Source organism: Apostichopus japonicus, chromosome 3 (assembly GCF_037975245.1).
Source record: "Apostichopus japonicus isolate 1M-3 chromosome 3, ASM3797524v1, whole genome shotgun sequence".
Lineage (NCBI taxonomy): Eukaryota > Metazoa > Echinodermata > Holothuroidea > Aspidochirotida > Stichopodidae > Apostichopus > Apostichopus japonicus.
The window spans coordinates 7814361-7837073 of NC_092563.1; the positions used below are offsets into that span (position 1 = coordinate 7814361).

The 22713-nt window shown below is 37.5% G+C and overlaps 1 protein-coding gene across 1 annotated transcript; it reads left to right on the plus strand.

Moving 5' to 3' along the window:
- The first annotated feature begins 1478 nt into the window (after positions 1-1478).
- Positions 1479-10313, plus strand: LOC139965317 (uncharacterized). Its single transcript, XM_071967552.1, has 2 exons — positions 1479-1562; positions 5492-10313. Exons 1-2 carry the CDS (start codon positions 1494-1496, stop codon positions 9341-9343), a joined length of 3921 nt encoding a protein of 1306 aa, XP_071823653.1. The 5' UTR covers positions 1479-1493; the 3' UTR covers positions 9344-10313.
- The last annotated feature ends 12400 nt before the right edge of the window (positions 10314-22713 follow it).

The following is a 22713-nucleotide window of genomic DNA, read 5'->3' on the forward strand; positions in this document are numbered from 1 at the left end:
TCGAATTATGGGCTGCATAGATGAATTTTGTGCAACATTATGGGTATGTTTTGAAGTGAGTTTATTCACGAGAAATGTGAATTTTCAAATTCAGAACGAATAATGGGCTTAAAACCTTGAAAAGTGGGGCTGACTGGTATTGTGGGCCGCAACGTATAATCACCTACAAAAGCAATGATCCACAGGACATGCGATGAGGTCGAACATGATGTGTGACTGGTGACAATCTTCAAAAAGGTTATGAATGGAAAAAAAAAACTATTGGGAAATACTTGATTCTCAGGCAAAAAGTGTACATCTGGTTGGTCATTTTCAAGCCCGAGAAGTGCCATTTCCGGTGATCTGGGGGGTATCAAAACCAGAAATTTTCTTGTACGCTGCGCGCCAACCGATGGTGGCGCTCCGCTTAGATAGTAATTCGCGCCCCCCGGGTTAGAAAATCCTGGATACGCCACTGTATATAGAAATATACATTTAAAGTTTTAAAAAATGGTACACGACATGCTGGGGTGAAATAGACTGTGATCTTTTTTCCTTCATAATTGACCCCCTAAGCAAACATACAATTTTCAATGCTTTCAATTGAAGCCTTTACCAATGTATAATAAGGTTCATAGGTGCAATATCTCGCTTCAATGACTATGAGTTAACAGCCGAATTGACTGAAGGAACAATACCAGAGTAAAATCCGCTTCTTTGTTAAGATTTGGTTTAATTACAATTTTGGTTTTGACTTTTTCCTTTAAAAGAGTTCAAACATATGTCATAGAGCTTTTTTTTTGCAATTAGGCTAAATCTATGAAATCAATGAACTATCCCCCATGCTTTTTTCCATTAATTTTGTTAATGATTTGGATTTGCCCAGCATAATAAAAGTAACTGGTCAACTGAATGATAAATGATTTTCATGTCTTTTCACTGTATATAGTCAGGATGCTGAGTCAAGATTTATCATCACACGGAATAAGACCCTACCAAATAATAAGACTCTAAAGAGTTTACAGTGACATAGCAAATAAGATATACGTAGACAGCTTTGATTCTTGTAACAGACTCGTACATATATCAGGTGCGTATCCAGGGGGGGGCGTTGGAGGCGCGCGCCCCCCGGGTAAGAAAAAGAGGAGGGAAAAAAAGAGGGAAAAAAGGGGGAAAAGAGGGGGGAAAGAGGAGGAGAAGAGGAAGGAAAGGAAAAGAAAAAGAAGAAAGAGAGAAAAAGGAGGGAGTAAAAGGAAAACGCCAAGACACCGGGAAGAGAAAGAGGAACAGTGACATCATTACAGCGCTGATCCCTTTCATATACACATGGCAGCCAGCGACGGATCAATGATTTCGGAAGGGGCGTGCGCCTCACCCTCCTCTTACACCGACAACTCCATTTTTGACGTTTCCATTTTCCCTCTCTCACTAATGTATCTATATATCATACTATATATGGTGTATCATAACGCGTGTGTGTGTATATACGCCTTAAACAATTGTAGAATTGTGCTATGAAACCGACTGTGGCTGGTCTCGAACTCGACCGTGTCGTCGGTGAACATGACGCATTTCGGGAAGAGGGCGACCGCCCCCCCCCCCCTTGAGCATATTTTTTTTTATGATATCGCTAGTAATTTCTAAATAGAAAATGCTTAGATGCAACTTACAAGGCCTGGGAAGTACAATTTCCAGCGATCTGGGAGGCATTTTAGGCCAAAATTTTCTTGTACGCTTCGCGCCAACTCAGGGTGGCGCTACGCTTAGATAGTTTGCCTACAAGCCCCTCCCTTGGCAAATTCCTCGCTACGCGCCTGTTCGAATTTTTAAAGCAAACAGCAGATATCACATCATATCAATGAGCATGAAAATGACGTTGCAGGATGAACAGCCTCAAAAACTGTCTATGTGTTAAGTCATGGGCCTAGCACCAAAATTTGATTTGGGGGCTGTAACGACTTGCCCGAAAAAAATAACCAAACAATTTCGCGCGCTCTGCGCGCGTTCAACTTGGTAATCTCAATATCATTAACCAAGCATCGGTTATTATATCGCATGCCATCGTGTACCGTACGGTCGGTGAAAGTTGCGCAGTATGCCGCGGGATGCTACTGTAAACAACGAAATGTCTTATGTAGATGGAGAAAAAGCATGGAGGTCCAATTATGTCAAAACTGTCTTTTACATTAGTAATGTCGAATTAGGGGCTGCATAGATGAATTTTGTGCAACATTATGGGTATGTTTTGAAGTGAGTTTATTCACGAGAAATGTGAATTTTCAAATTCAGAACGAATAATGGGCTTAAAACCTTGAAAAGTGGGGCTGACTGGTATTGTGGGCCGCAACGTATAATCACCTACAAAAGCAATGATCCACAGGACATGCGATGAGGTCGAACATGATGTGTGACTGGTGACAATCTTCAAAAAGGTTATGAATGGAAAAAAAAAACTATTGGGAAATACTTGATTCTCAGGCAAAAAGTGTACATCTGGTTGGTCATTTTCAAGCCCGAGAAGTGCCATTTCCGGTGATCTGGGGGGTATCAAAACCAGAAATTTTCTTGTACGCTGCGCGCCAACCGATGGTGGCGCTCCGCTTAGATAGTAATTCGCGCCCCCCGGGTTAGAAAATCCTGGATACGCCACTGTATATATATATATATATATATATATATATATATATATATATATATATATATATATATATGTATTAGTAATAATAGTGCCCTACCCCGCCCCCTTTCCCCGTCCCTATTATCTTCAATGTAATCCTTTTATGATTTGGACAGCGTATCTTTTGTTTCATGTTTGCGCTCTTGTATAGCTGTTTCGGTTTCCTGGGAATGACCTTAAAGGTAATCAGGGGTTCGGAGAAATCCACCCTGCCGAGTCGTGTTTTGTTTGGTTGTAGACTATTGTCAATACATATATGTCTGATAATACAGGTTGGGGACGATGTTATTGATTTTGTTTTACACTGTAGTGGTATGCATAGCATAGTCCGAACGACAAACATGTTTCTTCCCTGCGCCACAGTATGATCCCTGTGTGCATATCTTGCATGATAGCCCAAAGATAGAGCGCCTCAGCGTCAAATTCTAATACTTTTTGACACATTTTATTATTTCTAAAACCGGATCGACCCTTTTCATGGTACCGATGGTAAATAATGGAGGGGCCGTATGGCAAGCCGTTTTAACATTTACCTCGTTATTCTTCTTAAGAAGAACCAATTCCACTTAAGTAGAATACAATTAAGCTTAAGTGAAATTTAATTGCACTTAAGTAGAATACAATTAAGCTTAAGTGAAATTTAATTGCACTTAAGTAGAATTGCATTTTACTTAACTTTAATTGTATTCCACTTAAGTAAAATTACCACTTTCTTTTAGGCTTAAGTTAAATTCAATTTCACTTAAGCTTAATTGTATTTTTCTTAAGTAAAATACAGTTCTACTTAAGTAAAATTTAATTTAGCTTAAGTAAAAGTGTCATTCTTTTTCACTTAAGCTAAATGAATTTTACTTAAGTAAAATTGTATTTTACTTAAGTAGAATACAATTAAGCTTAAGTGAAATTGAATTAAACTTAAGCTAAACTGTATTCTGCTTAAGTAGAATTGTATTTTACTTAAGTAGAATAAAATTGCATTTTACTTAAGTAAAATTCAATTCTACTTCAGTAAAATACAATTTAGCTTAGTGGAATTGAAGGATCGGTCGCATGGCAAGCCGTATTAACATTTACCACGTGCGGATAAGTGGTTGGTCTGGGGGCAATGTTAACATGGTACCATGCCTTGTGGTACTACTAGTACTACTAGTACTAGTACCCCAGCTTGGTGCAACAGCATCAGTAACAGTTTGCAACGATTTATTGGCTGGCTGCATTTACCAAATGTCTAACGTTCAGACTCAGTGATAAACATTGCTTTGCTTCATTTGCTAAGGGTATGTATGGTGTTATGTTCGTATAAATACACAACGAAAGCTGGATAAGTATGGCAGTATGAGGGAATGGCCGCAAATAGTTACGTAACTAGTACGTCTTGAACGTAGCTCTATAGGTCTCGCATCACAATTAATTGTTCCATTGATTTACACACTAAACTTGTCACTTTCAAGACCTGCCAAAGATTAGATAGAAGTTTTCATCTGGTATATCCTATACCCACCACATGATAGCTGTGATCTTGGCCTATCATGCAAACTTCCATATCATGACCGTTTAGATTATGAGCTAGAAGAGGAGCAAGTTTATCACACTAAACCCTTCCATATGCTCGTTCGGAGTAATATCAACATTAAACCAAAGACTTTTAAAATGGTTTATATCACCTTCGATCCTCCCTATTTTCACACCATCTGTACTTAAAATTATGCTCTTTCATATAAAGGCAGAACAAACGATGACAGTAAATGATAACATGCTTAAACAAGCTTTACCTTAGGTACTTTTACCTCTTTTCTGACAATGGTTAACCTATTGAGCGGATGAACACGTGGTGAGGTACCTATAATAGTATACCAAGTCGGACTTCGCGGCAAGTACAGTGACGCAATGAGTAGCATACTGATTGACCAATCACATTTTACTTAAGTGTAATTCTATTTCACTTAGGCTAAATTGCATTTTACTTAAGTGAAAAAGATTGACCAATCACATTTCACTTAAGCGTAATTCTATTTCACTTAAGTAAAATGCAATTTAGCTTAAGTGAAATTGAAAAGCCACTTTGCTTAAGTAGAATAGCATTTTACTTAAGTAGAACTGAATTTTACTTCAGCAGAATTGTATTTTACTTAAGTAGAATTGTATTTTACTTAAGCTTAATTGAATTAAGCTTAAGCTAATTTGAAGTTTACTTAAGTAAAATACGATGTAGACAAAAACCGTTTGAACTTAAGCTAATATGAATTCCACTTAAGTGGAATACAATTAAGCTTAAGTAAAATGCAATTCTACTTAAATGCAATTCATTTCACTTAAGCTTAATTGTATTCTACTTAAGTGGAATTAATTCTACTTAAGTAGAATAGAGAGGTAAATGTTAAAACGGCTTGCCATAGGGCCGCCAACGATGTTGTTTTTCAAGAGATACTTCTGTCTGTTTGCAGAATCTCATATTGATGTTTACTATAAATTGTATTGCTGCTTTGGTTCAGGTAAAGAGAAAGTTAGTTGCAAGGGGGTCAACAGTAATTGGGCTACCGTTACAAAAGAAAAGTTTGTGGAAGTTATCCAAAACAAATGCTCTGTTCAGGCAACTAATAGAGGTTTTAAAATGAGGAGCGGTCAATGCAGAACTACGTTCAGGAAAAGACCGCACTATCGTAGTTATACATTAAACGGAAAGTGGCGAAGGATGGGGTTTCACTACACCCTTAGATTTGTAAAGCTGTTATCTGTAAGACATAAGATATTTGCGCTTTCGCATCAAGATCATATCTATGCGTATGTCATGTTGTATTCTATTCACTGTGTTCTTTCTTTGACCTTTATTGACAGATGACAATGGGGTATCTAGGTGTGGTGATATTCTCGTTAGCTGTGCAGTTATTGCTTCTCTTTAATCCTATTCAAGCAACATGGCAGTGCCCTGAGACCTGTTTTTGCGTAGGGACATCACTGTACTGTTTCGCTGCTAGCTTTATGGAGATTCCATCAGAAATCCCTGATACTTATGAACGCCTATATTTGGGTTTTAATGATATCCAGAGTGTTGAAAGAGATTCCTTATCACATTTGGGCAATCTAAGGCTGATCGATTTAACGTCAAATGGAATATTCCAAATAAATGACATGACCTTTCAAGAACTTCAGACATTAGAGACATTGCGGTTATCATCTAATAATCTCCGGGCTATCACAGTCGATTTATTGTCAGGTCTGAGGAGCTTGGAAGTGCTTGATGTTTCAAGCAACGTTATTGATAGAATTGATCCTGGATCATTTGATCATCTACCAAATATAAAAGAGATTAATCTTCGATCAAATCTAATCGAATTGCTTCACCCAATGATGTTTCGGTCACTGGCAAATCTCGAAATTCTTTCTCTCCGAAATAACTTCATCGAGGAGATTGCGTCAACTGCATTACCACTTCCTTCCAATCTCACGGAATTGGATCTAAAATACAATGACTTGTATGAGATCGATGACGACATTTTCAGACAACAAAGTAGACTTAAGACCTTGCTTCTCGGGAACAACTACATATCCTATATCGCAGAGATGGCATTCACCGATATAACTTATCTTGAGGAACTAGATGTCTCCAGCAACGAGCTAGAGTCTATACCGCCTGAAGCTTTGGGTGGTTTACGGAACCTCAATATATTGGACCTCTCCGACAATAAAATTGACGTCATAACTATTGGCGCTTTAAGAACCTTAGAGAAGTTAGAAGAACTTGATCTTACTAGGAATTCTCTCTCTGAACTTGAGTTTGCAATGTTCTCCGGGCTTAACAATCTAAAAGTTTTAAATTTACACAAGAACGTCATTGAATTGATCCATCCTGGTACATTCAGAGCTGTGCAATCCTTGGAAAAGGTTAACTTGGGATTTAATTATATCCGAAACATATCCAGCGATGTTTACCAAGATCTCATCAATATCAGAGAATTGGATTTTGAATTAAACCAAATAGAGGAGATCAACTTCCCAGACTTAGAGAGACTCAAAAAGTTGCAGAATCTCACCATATCTTACAACCGTCTCACGAAAGTCAACACCAGTAGTGCATCTGTTATTGACAACTTAGAGAGGATAGACCTACAAGGTAATTTTCTTTCCAACCTACAGCAGAACTTTCTTGTTGGTTTACCGTCTTTGGCTGAACTATCACTAAACCACTCAAATGTGGAATTACTTCGTAGAGGCGTCTTCCGGTCTCTAGGTAATTATCATAACCTTACCACCCTAGAACTCGCAAATTGTGACATAGATTCAATTGAAGCAAATTCATTTGACCATCTAACTAAGTTATTAATACTACGTTTAAATGGCAACAATCTCGAAACTGTGACGGCTGTAATGTTTAGGGGATTGAATAGTTTGGAGGTAATCAATTTATCCGATAACTTAATATCTTTTATCGACGTTACTACTTTCCAAACGATGAGTAATCTCCGCGAGGTACTCTTAAACAACAACAGGCTAATCGAACTCGATTTTAGAATGTTTGAATTCAACATGCTCATCCAAAATGTACATCTACTGGGAAATATCAATATGTCCTCGATATACACTGAATTAATTGAATCCTTCACCAATTTAGAAGTTCTTCAAATCTCCTCGTGTGTTTATTGTTCTGAGGCGCTCTCCTCTTTACAGTTTGTCGAAATGAACAATTTAACAGAGATTGTAATGACAGAGGTTGGCTTGAATGAAATTCCCTCTAGTGTAGGTTATGCCCAACGAGTTAAAGAGATCGACTTGTCCAGAAATGAAATTTTACAAGTCAATTCCAGTCGAATTGGTATTAAATCCGAAAGATTTAGTCTTGATTTGTCTTTCAACAAAGTTACCAACCTCTCTCTGGCCAATATGGACATGTTAACGTCACTCTTGCTGGACTACAATAAACTTACTGGTATAAGCAATCAAACCTTTGCCAACGTAAGTTCACTGGGACGAGTAAGTTTAACACATAACGAAATTGTTGAGATTGGAAGGAGCAGCTTTGTTGAAGTAGGACGATTTATTAATATCGATCTTTCTTACAATAAGATTACATCTCTCCCGATTGCGCCAATATTTGATCCCAATACTGGTAGACTGGTTCTTCACCATAACCAAATTACTAGTGTATCTTCATCCTCTTTCGATGAGATGGTAAGAATCTATGAGTTTGATATCTCATACAACAAACTGCAAGTCTTAGATATTGATTTGCTAGGCAAAATGCCCAAGTTATACACCTTCAAAGCTGCGCACAACAGCCTAGTTCAATTATCCAGTGGTACATTTGATGGGAATCCAAGCCTGAGAACAGTCGTTTTGTCGTACAATAAAATATCAACGATATCTGATCAGGTTTTCTCAGCCATAGACCGAATACATCAACTTTTTCTGGATGGAAATCCACTCCATGTTGTTCCATCAAATATATTGCTCAATCAGCCCTGGATAAGTACCCTTTCATTATCAGATACTAAGCTTGTAACGATACTGAAATCTGATTTTGCTCACTCAAAGCTTCTTCAATTTCTTGACATCTCCAACAACTCATTAAACTTCATCGAAGATAAAAGTTTCCAACTGCTTCCGAATTTATATAGACTGGACATTTCTCACAATTCTCTAGATAGCTTTGATGCACTTGGAATTGAGTACCTAACAAAATTGGTCCTCTTTTATAGCAGTAACAATAACTTTAAGACTATTTCTGCAAGAATATTTGAGGGGAGCAGCGATATGAAAGTCCTTGACGTATCTAACAATCAAATCGAAGTATTGCAAGACCGAATGTTTTCGGGTTTGCGACCGTATAGTATATCGCTCGCCAGGAATAATATCACAAGTCTCATGGGGGATGCTTTTGATGGGTTTTATAGCACCCACTTAAAGTCATTAGATCTAAGTTTCAACAAAATATCTTACATGCAGAAGGACACATTCCAAAGCTTAAGACACTTGAGATTTTTACAACTTCAAGGGAACAACCTTGGAAACATCGAAGATGGCATATTCTCACCATTGTTGAATAACTGGGTAATTTTGTTGAATAACCCATGGCGTTGTGATGAAAAAATATGTGGCCTTCGAACTTGGCTTACGAAACACCCATCATTTGTTCGGGGCCCTCTATTTGATACATTGTCAGAGGATTTTCATGGGAATTTCTTATACCTAAATTTGGATGATGTTAAATGTGAAACCGGTAGCAGATCAAGTTACATAGGACAACCCATTGAACATCTTCCAGACGGGGTATGCCTCCCTGTACACTCACAATCTAGTGAGTTGACAACAACCCCACCTGATCCTACTAAAACTACATATGTGTTATTTTTGTGGTCGGGTCTTGCTTTAGGAGCTTGCATTGTATTCGTCGTGTTGATGGTTGCATGCATATGCATAGTAGGAAGGAGGAGAAGGTCAAAACGCAGACCAAACGACGATCTACCACCACCTAATTACGAAGATGTAGCTGCAAGTGGTGATCTGGGCCGGAGGGAAGGTAGTGAGGACTTCCACCTTGCTACGGTTAAACTTCCACCAGAACATCCTGGTCATTATGACAGAAAGATTTCTCCCAATGAAGACCCTTATCTGTCTCCAAAATATGATGATTTGCGTAGGACTAATAGTGTGAATGATTACATAGACCCAAACTACTTATGTCTCGAATAGAACCAAATAAGGATTAGATGAACACGGACTTCCAGAAAGAGAAATGTGGATGGGCCATGAATGTCAGGTTAAAAGATGATTTTGTAAGATTTGAAAAAAATTGAAAAGAATGTGATATAAATACATTTTCTTGTATATATATTTTTAATGCCACGTTACTTTCAGTTGTAACGAATGGTTTTGCAGCAAACTGAAGCCTAACTCCCCCCCCCCCCTCCCCAGTCACACTTCATGACATCATCTGCATCGACAAAATCCCAATATCTTCCAAAGATGACCCTTAGTTATCTGGTTAATCACAAAGATGTTTGTCTATTATATATGTTAAATACGCTTTCTCCTCAACTTAAACTTTTACATCGGTGATTGTTCTTCGTATTATTATATTTTCTTTATATACATACTCAAAACTCAGAGCAGTAAATTAATTCATAACAAAAGGTGACAAGACGATTTGCTTTTATTACATTTTGATCAAATGTAAATCAATTGTATATACTTGCCTAAATTGCAAACTATTGTAAGCTCCGATACACGTTTAATACAGTGTATGTGTATATCATCAAATATTAATTGTTACATAATTTTGAAACCTTCCGGGAATATAAAACAGGTATACTTTTAACATTTTCATAAGAATAAATATGCAGAAATACTTTTTGGTTAATTATTTCTCTTTTTAACAGGACGTTATTTTAGAATTATCGAAATTTAGGATCGAACATCAATTTGAATGTATAGTTAAAACACTTTAATGATACTATAAAATTTTGATCTGGTTGTGAAAGCCGGGCATCTGTTTAGCTCTGTCACCCAACATCCAGATGAGTTACTGATGCAGGCTTGTGGATTATGTATTCCTTCATTCATATTTTGTTAAAGCTTATCTGGTAAAACTGTTGCATTACAAATAATAAACGCATAATACATCTCCAGCCTGGAATGTTCAAATAAATATTTAATAAATAAACACCTTGTTTACTCGCTGTTGTGTTATTTACGCTGGATCTACAAACCACATATATACGTCTTCGAAATTTGTCGAATGATCTTTGATTCATTTTAATATGTATGCTATACTTCAAAACAAGTCGCAACAATAAACAGAGCTTCAACTTTCATGACCTAACTGACCTGACCCTTAACCCACATCTCAGTGCACCTACAACGTAAACGGCCAGGGACATAGCAATGGGAGCGATCGCTCCACCGACCCACCCCCCCCCCCCAACCCTCTTTGAGTTCCCCGAAAATAAAATTTACCTAAAAGCTAAATATCACCAAAGCCCTCTTTTCAGGACCCTTATCAGTTTTTCCTCTGAAAGTTCGTCTGCTACGTAATACAATACTCTTATTATTGTTTATTCTTGCAACGTGGGAGGCATTTTGCACATCATGGCGCTCCGTTAAGTACAATAATGCTCCCTTTGTGAGAAGGGAACCTTTTAAAATTCTGCTCCCCCCCCCCCCCTCTTTCAAATTGCTGGCTACGTCCCTGTACACCTGTTACCTTTAACTACATCTTTTAACGTAGATTAGCTATTTAACAATCTTAAATACAGTAAGCTCCCCCCCCCCCCCCCCTTCCTATCAAACATAACTTATATTTCTTGAACATGCTATTAGATATAAGACTTCATCAAGTGGAATTTTGATTCCTTTAATGGTTTTGATAGTTACATATTTAAATTATTTACAATTCCGATGAGTTGTTTCAACCTTACAAACATTCTAGACTTTTATAACTTTGTATTCACATAGCATGCTCATGGTATAACGAAGGTCACCAGGGGTCAAATTGAGTAAACCATGTAAATACAATATCTCAAAAAGAAAAGCTTGGATCAATCTCGCATTTCCTGTGATGTGAAGGAGTACCCCAGTAAGTTCAAGATCCCTACTGTTTTTGGTGGAGATCCAAGTCCATTTGAGGTCCCTAGAGGTCAAATTGTGGAAATCTTGTACACACGAGAACTCAAGAAGGGAGGGTTGGACGAATCTCATATTTAGTATGTAGTTGGTACACGTTCAGTACAAGATTTTAATTAGGTCAAAGGTCAGTTGGAGTCACCAGACGCCAAATTATGGAAACCTTGTTTTATAAGCTACCATATCTCCCACAGATCCGCCTATCAGATAACATGTGCGTTAAGCCTCATACGAATAGGAGGCTTTTGGCAATTGGAAATGAGCTTATGGGCATCCGTAGAATCTAAACTGAAAACACGAACATATTTGCATTGGTTTCAACGTACCGCTCGCCGGGAAGCCTTATTTTGCGTGCAGAAAGGTGTACTTCGTAGTACAGCGGTTCTATTGGACGTTTCCCGTCGTATTTATTTCAGGTTGGATGTAGTTTCGTTGTGACCAGGCAGCGTTTATGAAACTTAACAGTTCATCTAGTTAGATTATTTACTATGACCAATCTCAAAGCGAAATAATTGTGTAAAACGGTCTTAGTCTGTCAGTGAGTTCACGAGCTTTTGTCTGGATCGGCTGTTGATCTCAATTTGTGTAGTCTCTTCCACCAGTTTCAGCTTGCAAGGCCTTAAAAGTAACGTTCGACTTCCGTCACGTTTATGATTATGGGACAACTTGAACACACATGGCTAGGCCTGTGAGCAATTTTATGCTGTCCAGTATATAAATATATATATATATATATATATATATATATATATATATATATATATATAGGTATAACGGAAAAACTTTTAAACATAGGAATCACAAATAACTTCAAGTTGGTTAGAATCATGTTTGATCTCTAGAGTAAGGCAAATATGTCACCAAAACAGAACTAGTATTGTTCGATACAGGTGACAAACGCTTACAGTGGAATTACGACTTTCCTTACCAGTTTCGAACCTCTGGACATACAATCAGCGTCCATAGCCTAGTGCTTAGGGTAAGCTTTAGTAAATGTGAGTTGTGCATAGTTACGTGCATATTAAACCGACTTGAACTATTTCCTGCTGCTGAATTAGTTGACGAAAGACTCCTACTACCCCCCCCCTACCCTCACACTCTCCCCTCCACTCCCCTCACATTACTGACATTTCCAGCCTAACAAAATTATACGCAAGAGACGAGAGTTTTTTTTTACTTAATCAATTACTATATTTTGCATTCACGTACAGAACGCATTGACAATGTTTCTTTCACATTGACGCACATTTCAGGTGAACATATTAATTACAAGGTATATACTAAAGATTGCTTCCCATGATGCATTACATATGAGTCTGGATCAGTTGATATAGATCCTGAAGAACCACTCTCTTGTTCATAAAATCCATTGTTTTTTCCGAACACACAAGCACAGATTATTTCCCACCATGCAATGCACTCATCCATTACATATTACCAAAGGACTGAGTCAATTATCTCAAAATCTCTCCCTCTCTATTTCTCTATTTGATCCACGTAGGATCAAAACTTGTTCTCAACTATCAACTGCACTGCAACACTGTGCGCCTGGATCAGTTGTGATAGATCCTGAAGAACCACTCTCTTGTTCATAAATTCCTTTGTCTTTCATAGCATATAAGTAAAGATTATTTCCCACCATGCAATGCACTCAGCCATTACATAACGCTAAAGGATTGAGTCAATTATCTCAAAATCTCTTTCTCTCTCTATTTCTCTATTTGATCCGCGTAGGATCAAACCTTGTTCTCAACTATCAGCTGCATTGCAACACTGTGCGCCTGAATCAGTTGTGATAGATCCTGAAGAACCACTCTCTTGTTCATAAATTCCTTTGTCTTTCAGAGCAGACAAGCAAAGACTATTTCCCACCATGCAATGCACTCATCCATTACATAATACCAAAGGATTGAGTCAATTATCTCAAAATCTCTTTCTCTCTATTTCTCTATTTGATCCACGGTGGATCAAAACTTGTTCTCAACTATCAACTGCACTGCAACATTGTGCGCCTGGATCAGTTGTGATAGATCCTGAAGAACCATGATATTGTTCATAAATTCTGTTTTCTTTCAGAACAGACAAGCAAAGATTATTTCCCATCATGCATTGCACGCATCCGTTACATAATACCAAAGGATTGAGTATTATCTCAAAATCTCTCTCTTTATTTCTCTGTTTGATCCACGTAGGATCAAAACTTGTGCTCAACTATCAGCAGCACTGCAATACTGTGCGCCGGGATCAGTTGTTATAGATCCTGAAGAACCAGTCTCTTGTTCATAAATTCCGTTTTCTCTCACAAAAGACAAGCAAAGATTATTTCCAAATATGCATTGCAGCTCAACTACTACATATTCCAAAGGATTATGAGTCACTTTTCTCAAAATCTGTCCTCCTCTGGTCAATCCAATCTCTCTTTCTCTGTGCGATCCACTCTCTCTTTATCTCTTTCTTCACGGTGGATTCACGGTGGATCACAGCTTGTGCTAAGTTATCAGCTGAATTTGCACCACTGTGCGTCTGGATCAGTTGTTATAGATCCTGTCTGAGTATTTATGCACTCTGTTGTTTGGGATAGAATGAAAGAAGCTTCCCAAACGATACTTGTATTCATCCTTCACAGAAAGGACAAGATAACGTCACACCATGCACATCCGCAATCAACTAGTATATATACTAGCAGAGAACTGATTCAATTATCTCCAAAGTTTCTCTTCTAAAGTAATTGATTGATTGATCAATTCTTGATGGATCAAAACGTTTGCTCCGTTATCAGCTGCATTGCAGCACTTTGAGTATGTATCATGATCTAATAAATTCCACACTAGAATACTGAGTTAATTTGTCATTCTGCGAAATGGGTGAGATAAAGTTAAAGTTAGTTAGGGGGTGTCTCCGTTGGCCCATAGTCTAATTAAATATGATGGTCCCGCTCAATTTTGAATGTTCTTTATGATAAAATATATTTGCCCCAAACTGTATGAAGTGAGCGTGACACATTTGCTTGTTACCCAATGGCAATATCAGATCTTAATACAAGACGATACCATGGTTACGTACATAAGGTTACCCACTTTACCGAGCTACGTTTATACCGTTCATGCTTAAACCTGATTGTTGTCATGTCACGCGTATTTCAATGACACAACGTCTTTGTTAAACAGAGTAAAACAGAGTTCTGGATGAAAGACAAATCATTTTTTGTTCTATTACAATTATTTCAAACCCACACTCTATGAGGGGTGACGCAAATACCTCTTTTCAAATCAATAGGAGGGAGGAAACTTAATTTTTATTCCGTTCGTGTATTTCTTTGTTATAGAGATCTAAGATGCAATTTTCATGGTTCAGTAACCTATCGGCAAATGAAATGAGAAGGAGGGGCGGCGGTGAAGGGAGAGTAGCTACGACCTTGCAAGGGATGTTATTCATTATTGACTCCTATAACTTATGCTCTATAGAGATTTTAGCTGCTGATAGAGTCGACCATATCAGAGTGTTGTCAAGAAGCTATAAAAACATGCAAAGCCCGTCCTCGTCACCGTCCCTTCATCATTACCATTCAGTCTTTCAAAATGCAACTATTGTAAACAACGTTGGCTGATAATAGATCAAAATTTGATATTTATAAAGATGATTCTAATATTTTGTATTAATCTAAAAACACACTTCTGTATGTGTGTGGAACACAGTCATAGGGGGGGGGGGGGTATACACGCAAATACCGCAGTTTCAGAGGATCAATAAACACAACAAGTCACTGCGGACTAAACAAAGTCTTGTAGTTGACGAATTCCCGATCCCCGTGTTTCCCAAATCTACTTACATAAACTCAAAACCGTATGAATTTTGTTTCGGGTTTCGAATTACTGTGCTATTTCCAGCAATTCAGATCCCTAAAAAAGATTAGTCACATGTAGTTAACGTGTTTGACTTAATAAGTAGTATCCCTTCCTCATTCAAAAGGGTTTTGAAATGTGAATAGGTATTGTTTGTTGAAATTTCAGGCTTAATCCCAGTTCATGATCGTCTGCATAGAATATAGTTGTAAAGGGAGACAACTTATAGCAAGAAATCACTTGCGAGCATAATCTTAAGCAACCATTTGTGAATAAGAAGATTACACGTAATCCGTTTTCTTTAACTGCTTGCTTCGAAGTCATCGATAGTATCGGGGAATAAGCCACATTACATGTACATTAACGTGTTGAAAGGAAACAACATTCTGACTGCTTGCTGCAATGTAAACAAAGACATTGAAGCGTGAGCTTCTTGTTAATAAAGCTATTCAGATCCGTTGTTCTAATGAGAGTGAAACAAGATGAATAGAGATTTCGTTGAAGGCAGTGTCATTTACTGTTACCAATAGATTGTATCCAACCAATAATACCAATTTAAGCTCGTTTAAAGTTAACTTGTCAAATGGCTCAGATGGTAGAGCAGTGGACTGATAACCCGATGAAACTGAGTTCGACTCCATCAATGGTTGGTTATACACGTTATAAATTTCTTTTTCTCTTTCAGTAGTCGACGCTGAAGTCTTGATATATTAATTCAACCACATAATTTTCTAGCTGATGTGGTGGCCGATGCTGTTAAGCGGGTGACGAAAGACTCATTCCTTGTCGGTCGTGTAAATCGTGGCTAGGGTTCAAGACAGGCCTCTGGCGATAATACCTTTGGCTGTAGGTATGGTACTTTTTGTGGCCTAGGATCCCGTACCATGTCTCCCTTGTTGTCGCAAAAGAACCCGGGCGGATGCGCAGAGGGTCGGTCAAATCGACCAGAAGCGTACTAGGTGGCGTGCGTGAATCCTTGCCTTTGGCCAGAGGTGGTGACATCTCTGCGACCGGCATGCTTGCAGCCACCGTCCACTGAATACGTGGCCTGATGAGGCGCTATTCTCCTAAAAGTTAATCTACGGATGCCTTTAACAGCCATATAATTTTTTTATATTAAAAAACACCCTGTTTCAAACTAGCGCCATCGAATTCCTTAAAAGCCGTTTTTTTTTTGTCACTCTGAAGGTGGAATGGATTTTATTGTAATGGGTTAATTGTGGTAAGCCAAGCAAATCATTCAAACAGTCATGGGGTTCACAAGGGTTTGCAGGAACTTAATTAAACTCATTGTTTGACGTAAATGTGTTGGTAAAGATTAACACAACCTATCCCAAAACAATCATTATATTCCTTGCAAGGTGCAGAGAAATACAAGCCAGCAAGACCATGAGATACAATTTTAATATACATAGAATTCAATCTATATCACTTTTGCAAGAAAACCAAAATATACCAGTGTCAATATGGTCCCATTGTAAGCAACAGTGTTTTAGCAAATTCTCATACCGAATAGTAGGTAGTTTCGGAAACTGAGTGTTTCTTAAGAACAATGTTTGAGATTCACAAAAAAAAAATACCCCGTATTGTGTTTTGATAACTTCAGGAACAAAATTAACTTTGATATGCCGTGGACCGTTAAAAACCACTGCTCTCGGTCTAGCTAGGGTTGTATAGCACATTTACTTATTTGTTGTTTGTTTTTTGGAATGACCCTTTAAACAGTTGAGGTTCACTGGTTAAAGTGACTGGACCTTTTAGTTTAGTACACAGCCCATCAGAGTAGTTCCTCAGTTGCACTACAAAACTCAATGGGAGGAATTAAGATGATATGGTCTCAAATGGCATGTTTATAATTTATTACCAATCTTTAAGGACAAATGGTGTTGAATGCCATCCAAGGGTGCTCTGTTGCTTATATGAAGATTAACGAACATATTCTGGTTGACCTCAAAAACAAAGGATTAATATTAGCTATAAGAACTGCAGTGAGGAGCCGACGTCACCAACAAGTTAGAATAAGCGAATATTTCAGAAATTAAGTATATTTAACGATACATATCTTGAAAAATACTGGAATAGCTACAGAAAAATGATTGGACTCAAAGTTGTCTGTTTTCTTTGTATCATAACATATCAAGACTAGAATTCTGCCTTATTCATTATTTAATTATTTAAGTGAGTTCTCAAGTTACAGCAAAGTCTATCTGTCGATCATTCTCCCATGATTGAATACCGGGGATACTTTTTAGGAAAGTCACCCAGGAAAGAACCTGGCCACGAAACCAAACTACCGAACGTATGATCCGCTCTCAACCCCAGTCCCCTTGCATCGAGACTGTGACTGTGTGATCATCGTCAGGTGTGTATAACCATTCCCCTCGAAAGGGAACAGATACTACACATGATCTTTGGGGATGTCTTCAACTATTCGGTCTATCTGTTCGTTGTACACGTCTCAGGATAAAACTAGTTTGATCTGGGAAGAATGTTATCAGATTCCTTGTTCTTTATTCTAATTGTTTTACAAGTCAATTGACTGCATTCTGATGAACAATGGACAGATAAGGAAAACTGCCATTACTGGAATACCAAGTAGTCCCCGTTATGTCCAACACGTAACACATTAATGGACTTTATCGATACTCATTGAAGAACCACATCTTCCTTATTCGAAACAAGTTTATAACAATAGAGAGAGATTAATGCCATTCAAGTGGTGCATTTGCTTTCATATTACTGAAACCTGTACGACAAGATGCTTACGCTATGTGAGCAGTCAAGAATTCACAATGAACGTTTAGCGTTTTAAATCGTCTTCCGGTAACACGTATTAAGCATTCAATTGATGAATATATAACGACGAAAAGACATTAAGCACATGGACATTAATATCCTCTTACTTGAGGTACGTATGTGAGGCTAATTTGCATCCATTATTATCATTTGCTGTAAAATAAACTTTGCTAGAATTTTTTTCGCAATCTGGTAAATCAAACTCGACCTCTTCGAGGAAACTTAAGGTCCCTGATAAAGCACCGTGTAATAGTATCCCCTCGGTAGAACCAGGGACGATTATATAAGAAATCCCCTTTCATGGGTTCGAAATGAGAAATAAAGAAGACTATAAACTAAATTCGTTGACAATTCGTTACTTGTTAGTGGATAGATTCAGTTATGTTTTTTGTATTACGTTTGTTTGGTCAAAGTAACGCAAACCCGATCACGATGTGGTTCCAAGCGGTACCATTATCTGGCAATAGCACTAAAATCAAATGGCGTGCGCAAGGAGGGAGGGGGGGGGGAATGCCCCCTCCTTCACAAGATCCTTCATTCGCATCTGACTGCTTCCATAAAATGTCAGCCTCCTATACCTAATTCGCCACTGCTACAGGCATCTGTAATTGCTTGTATACAATATAATTCTCTAATAATATCTTTACATACCCTTCTTTGAAAAGTCTTAGTTAAGGTAACAGAAGCACACCCAACCCTCTTCAGGTGTCTATGTGATAGAGATGAACGACATACCCCCCAAAAGTTAAAACATGTTTATTCCACCCTGCAGGGAAATAACAACTTAAAAGTTCTTTGACAGACAAAGGTGATAGCTTGTACAAATCAAAATATTACAGACCGATTCTCATTTGCATTGATTTTTATGGACTTATTATTTATTGCAGTACCTATTTTCTCTTATAAAGTTGGGCTTCCCAAAATAATGGTGGATAGAACATGTTGAATTTCTGAGTATGTACCTAATAAGTTATAAGCATTCAATGTTTTCAGTGTCAAGTTGGTAAATTCAGCTTGAAAATGGGAAAAAATAGCTAAGGGAATAGCCATGTTTGCACCACCTAGTCAACACTTTGTCATTATGACCTGACAAAATGACGCTCTCATGACACAAATTTCAATCCTGATATCTCCCAAATATTTCGATTTATTCCTTGAAATTAAATGTTTTAAAAGTTCAACAGACTATTTTAATATCCAAATATCAACTTTTCTTGAAACCTCGGGATAATGATATAATTAGGTGGTACTCAATAAAGTAGGAGAGTGTATAATGATAGGTCCGAATAAACTGTTGAATGATTTCGGTGTTTTCATCAAACTTTCGACCTTTTATAGAAAATTTTAAGGAAAACGCCAAAATTTCCACGGACTTTGGTAGGCCTATGACAAAACACAAAATGATAATTTGACGGTTAGCTAGATCTCAATTTCCTCGTAGAAATGAAACCGGGCATTGCTTTTACGTTGGTATACCAATGTGCTATGCAGTCACTTGTTACGTTGACTGGAATTTTCAATTATATAGCAGCCTGGGTTATTATTGCACATGTTTAGAAATAGCAAAACAAAAATTGACGGATAAATCCACACCTCAGCTCCACCTTCTCCGCCGGTCCTGTAGAAGGTGAATAACCGGCCCAGCGATTATAGTAGGCTATATAAAGAATTGGTCAAACTCGTGCAGAAAAGTGTGCTGCAAAGTCATTCCTATGAAACGTAAATGCTTCGAACGCTTGAGCTTTTGTGATGGATGTTATGTTTTCATGTAACGTTGAACCTTCGTGGTTCACGATCCACACGCTTATTGTTGAAGAACTCTTCTTGTCTTTTCATTTCATCGTTTTTCGTTTTATTTATATTTTCTTATCAGTGTTATTAGACCATCTTCGTTATCGAATTCAATTTTTGTTTACTTTTCTGTTTCTTCTTTTCAACTTCAACCCTTAAACAGTTGAAGTTCATCAGTTAAAGTGACTGGACTATGTAGTCTAACGCACCGACTATTAGATCAGTTCCATCAGATGTAACGCTAAAGCTCAATGGGAAAAATAAGACATTTTATAGCCCTCACATGACATGTTAACAATGCATATACAAATGTGTCAAGTACAGATCAGGCGCGTATCCAGGGGGGGTGTGTTGGGGGCGCGCGCCCCCGGGTAAGAAACGAAGAGAGAAAAGAGAGAGAGAAGATAAAAGGGAAAAAAGGGGGTAAAGAGTAGGAAGGAGAGGAAGGAAGTTAAAAGAAAAAGAAGAAAGAGAGAAAAAAGAGAAATGGAGGGAGTAGAAGAAAACGCCAAGACACCGGGAAGAGAAAGAGGAACAGTGACATTATTACAGTGCTGGTCCCCATTATATATACAGGGTAGCCAGAGAACGAATCGAGGATTTCGGAAGGGGCGTGCGCCTCACCTTACCCCTTACACCGACAACTCCATTTTTGACGTTTCAATTTTTCCTCTCTAACTAATGTATATATATATATATATACCAGGGAGTTGTTATGGGTCTATAACGCGTGTGTTTGTGTTTTTACTTATTTGATCAGTTTATTGGAAATTTGTCGTTAGATACTCATTTCTGAAATCTGCCTGGAATAAGGTGATTAATTAAAATTGATTCATATTTGCATAATCCCACTAATAGTTTGTATAATATGTAACTGACTGATTGATATTTGACATGTAAATCAGTTCACACCAATTTGGTTGAAACTGTTTGCAGCCCAAGTAAATCTCATTTAAAATGGGGGGGGGGGGTGAGACTTATAATCTTTAAGAGATGACCACTTTAAACATCAGAGGCTATATATAAAATGACTGGACTACTTAGACTATAACACACGGGCAATTAGGTTAGTTCCTCCCGATGCAACACTAAACTCCATTGAAAAACTAACAATTTATTTTGACATTACATAACATGTAAACAATGCATCAAACACAATTGGTGTTGAATGTCATCTTAATGTTCTCTGTTGTTAGTATGAAACTAAAAGAACGTGTTTTGGTTGAGTTATTAGAATGGATAAAACAATGGATAAACATTAACAGTTAGGCCTACGCAGCACAGACGATGTGATCACCCAAATTAACCTCAAAGGAGCATTATAGCCTCGATTTAGCATATTTTGAAGGTGATTATCTTGAAAAACCATATATTCTTAGCACCGAATAGTTTCTTTCTTCTTGGTCTGTGACATAGCAAGTCTAAAGTTATATCTAAAGTCTTCTTTAATTCTCTTCGTTATATAAGACATATATATATATGTCGAAGACAAGAAATGTGAAGCTCTTATTAAATTCATATTTTAGATATTTGTCAAATATTTCATTAGAAATTAATCGACAGATGTCGAGATAATTGCGTCTGGCTGATGAGACCCAAGTTGGGATCGAAATAGCCATAGGGCAGGGGTGGACACGAAATGGAATTTACGAGCCACCGTGATTTTTTTTTTCAATCCGCGTGGCAAACATGAATGTACTGTGTATCGTTCTAAAGAATCGGACAGTACGATCTGAGCTACATCAAGTTTTCTTTTGTTTGACAAAGATTTTTCACCATTCCCCGCAGATTATGTGTTTTAAATGCTAGATGAACGTATTTAGTTTTCATTTTTCCAATAATATGTGTAGGAATTTAATAAACAGTCTAAACCTCGTACAGTATAGGATCCGTTTCAAAGCGATCATTATATTTCAAATTGGTAAAACTGTGTAGTCTAAAAAAACACCGGTTTAGAATATTACCTTGGGATGGAGGGTGTGGTTGGGGCGGGGGGGGTGGTCCATTCCCATTTAGACTATTTTGTTTAGCAAATGTTACATATGTTTTGATATGTCTTCAAAGTTACAATTTGTACATCATCACCTCGTTCATCATATGGGGCAGATGGGATGGGCCAATGGGGAATCAAGGTATACACGAATAGCCCTTTCAAAATACCCTAAAATGTAGATATCATAACTACAGTATATATATATATATTTTGTTTATAGGTTTTTGTCTGTTTTATAGTCTTCTCGTGTTTTTAGCTTTTTGTGTTCGTATTTTACATACTGTTTAATTTTCGTTTATGTGTTTCTAGACTTTTTATTCCTTTGATTTCAGTGTCTTTTTATTTTTTATATGTTTTAGTTTTTTGTAAAGCGCCTAGAGGCCTTTTGGGTATTTGGCGCTATATTAAGGACTTATTTATATTATTATTATTATTATATATAGTTTTTTGTTGTCATTCCACTAGTTGATTGGGAATGAGGTAGCATAGTGCTACATTTATGCAGTTTGGTATGTCTTAAAAAAGAAAGCTTTTACACTGGTATCTTTTATCCTTTTGGTTGATAAAGATTTTTTTCCACATTCCCAGCAGCATAATGTATATTAAATGCTAGATGAACTTTTCATTGTTTTGTTTTTTGAATAAGGTGGAGGGTGGGGTGGGGCAAGTGTGGTGGATTTGGGAGTCCAACCCTATGAGACTATAAGCTTTATTAGACTATATACTTTATGAGACTATATGCTTTAGCAGGAATGATGCGGGGGGGGGGGGGGAGGGGCTGACTGGAATGTCACATTAAGATTATGTGCTATTGCATATGCTACATTTATGTAGTTTGGTATGTCTTAGAAAAGAAAGGTTGTACCCTGGTATCTTTTTCTCATATTGTTTGACAAAGCTTTTTCACCATTCCCAGCAGCATGGAGTAAGGTGATCATTAAATGCTAGGTGAACGTATTTTGTTTTCAACTTTTACGGTCCCCATAATGTGTGTGGGAATTTAATGAAAAGTCTAATAT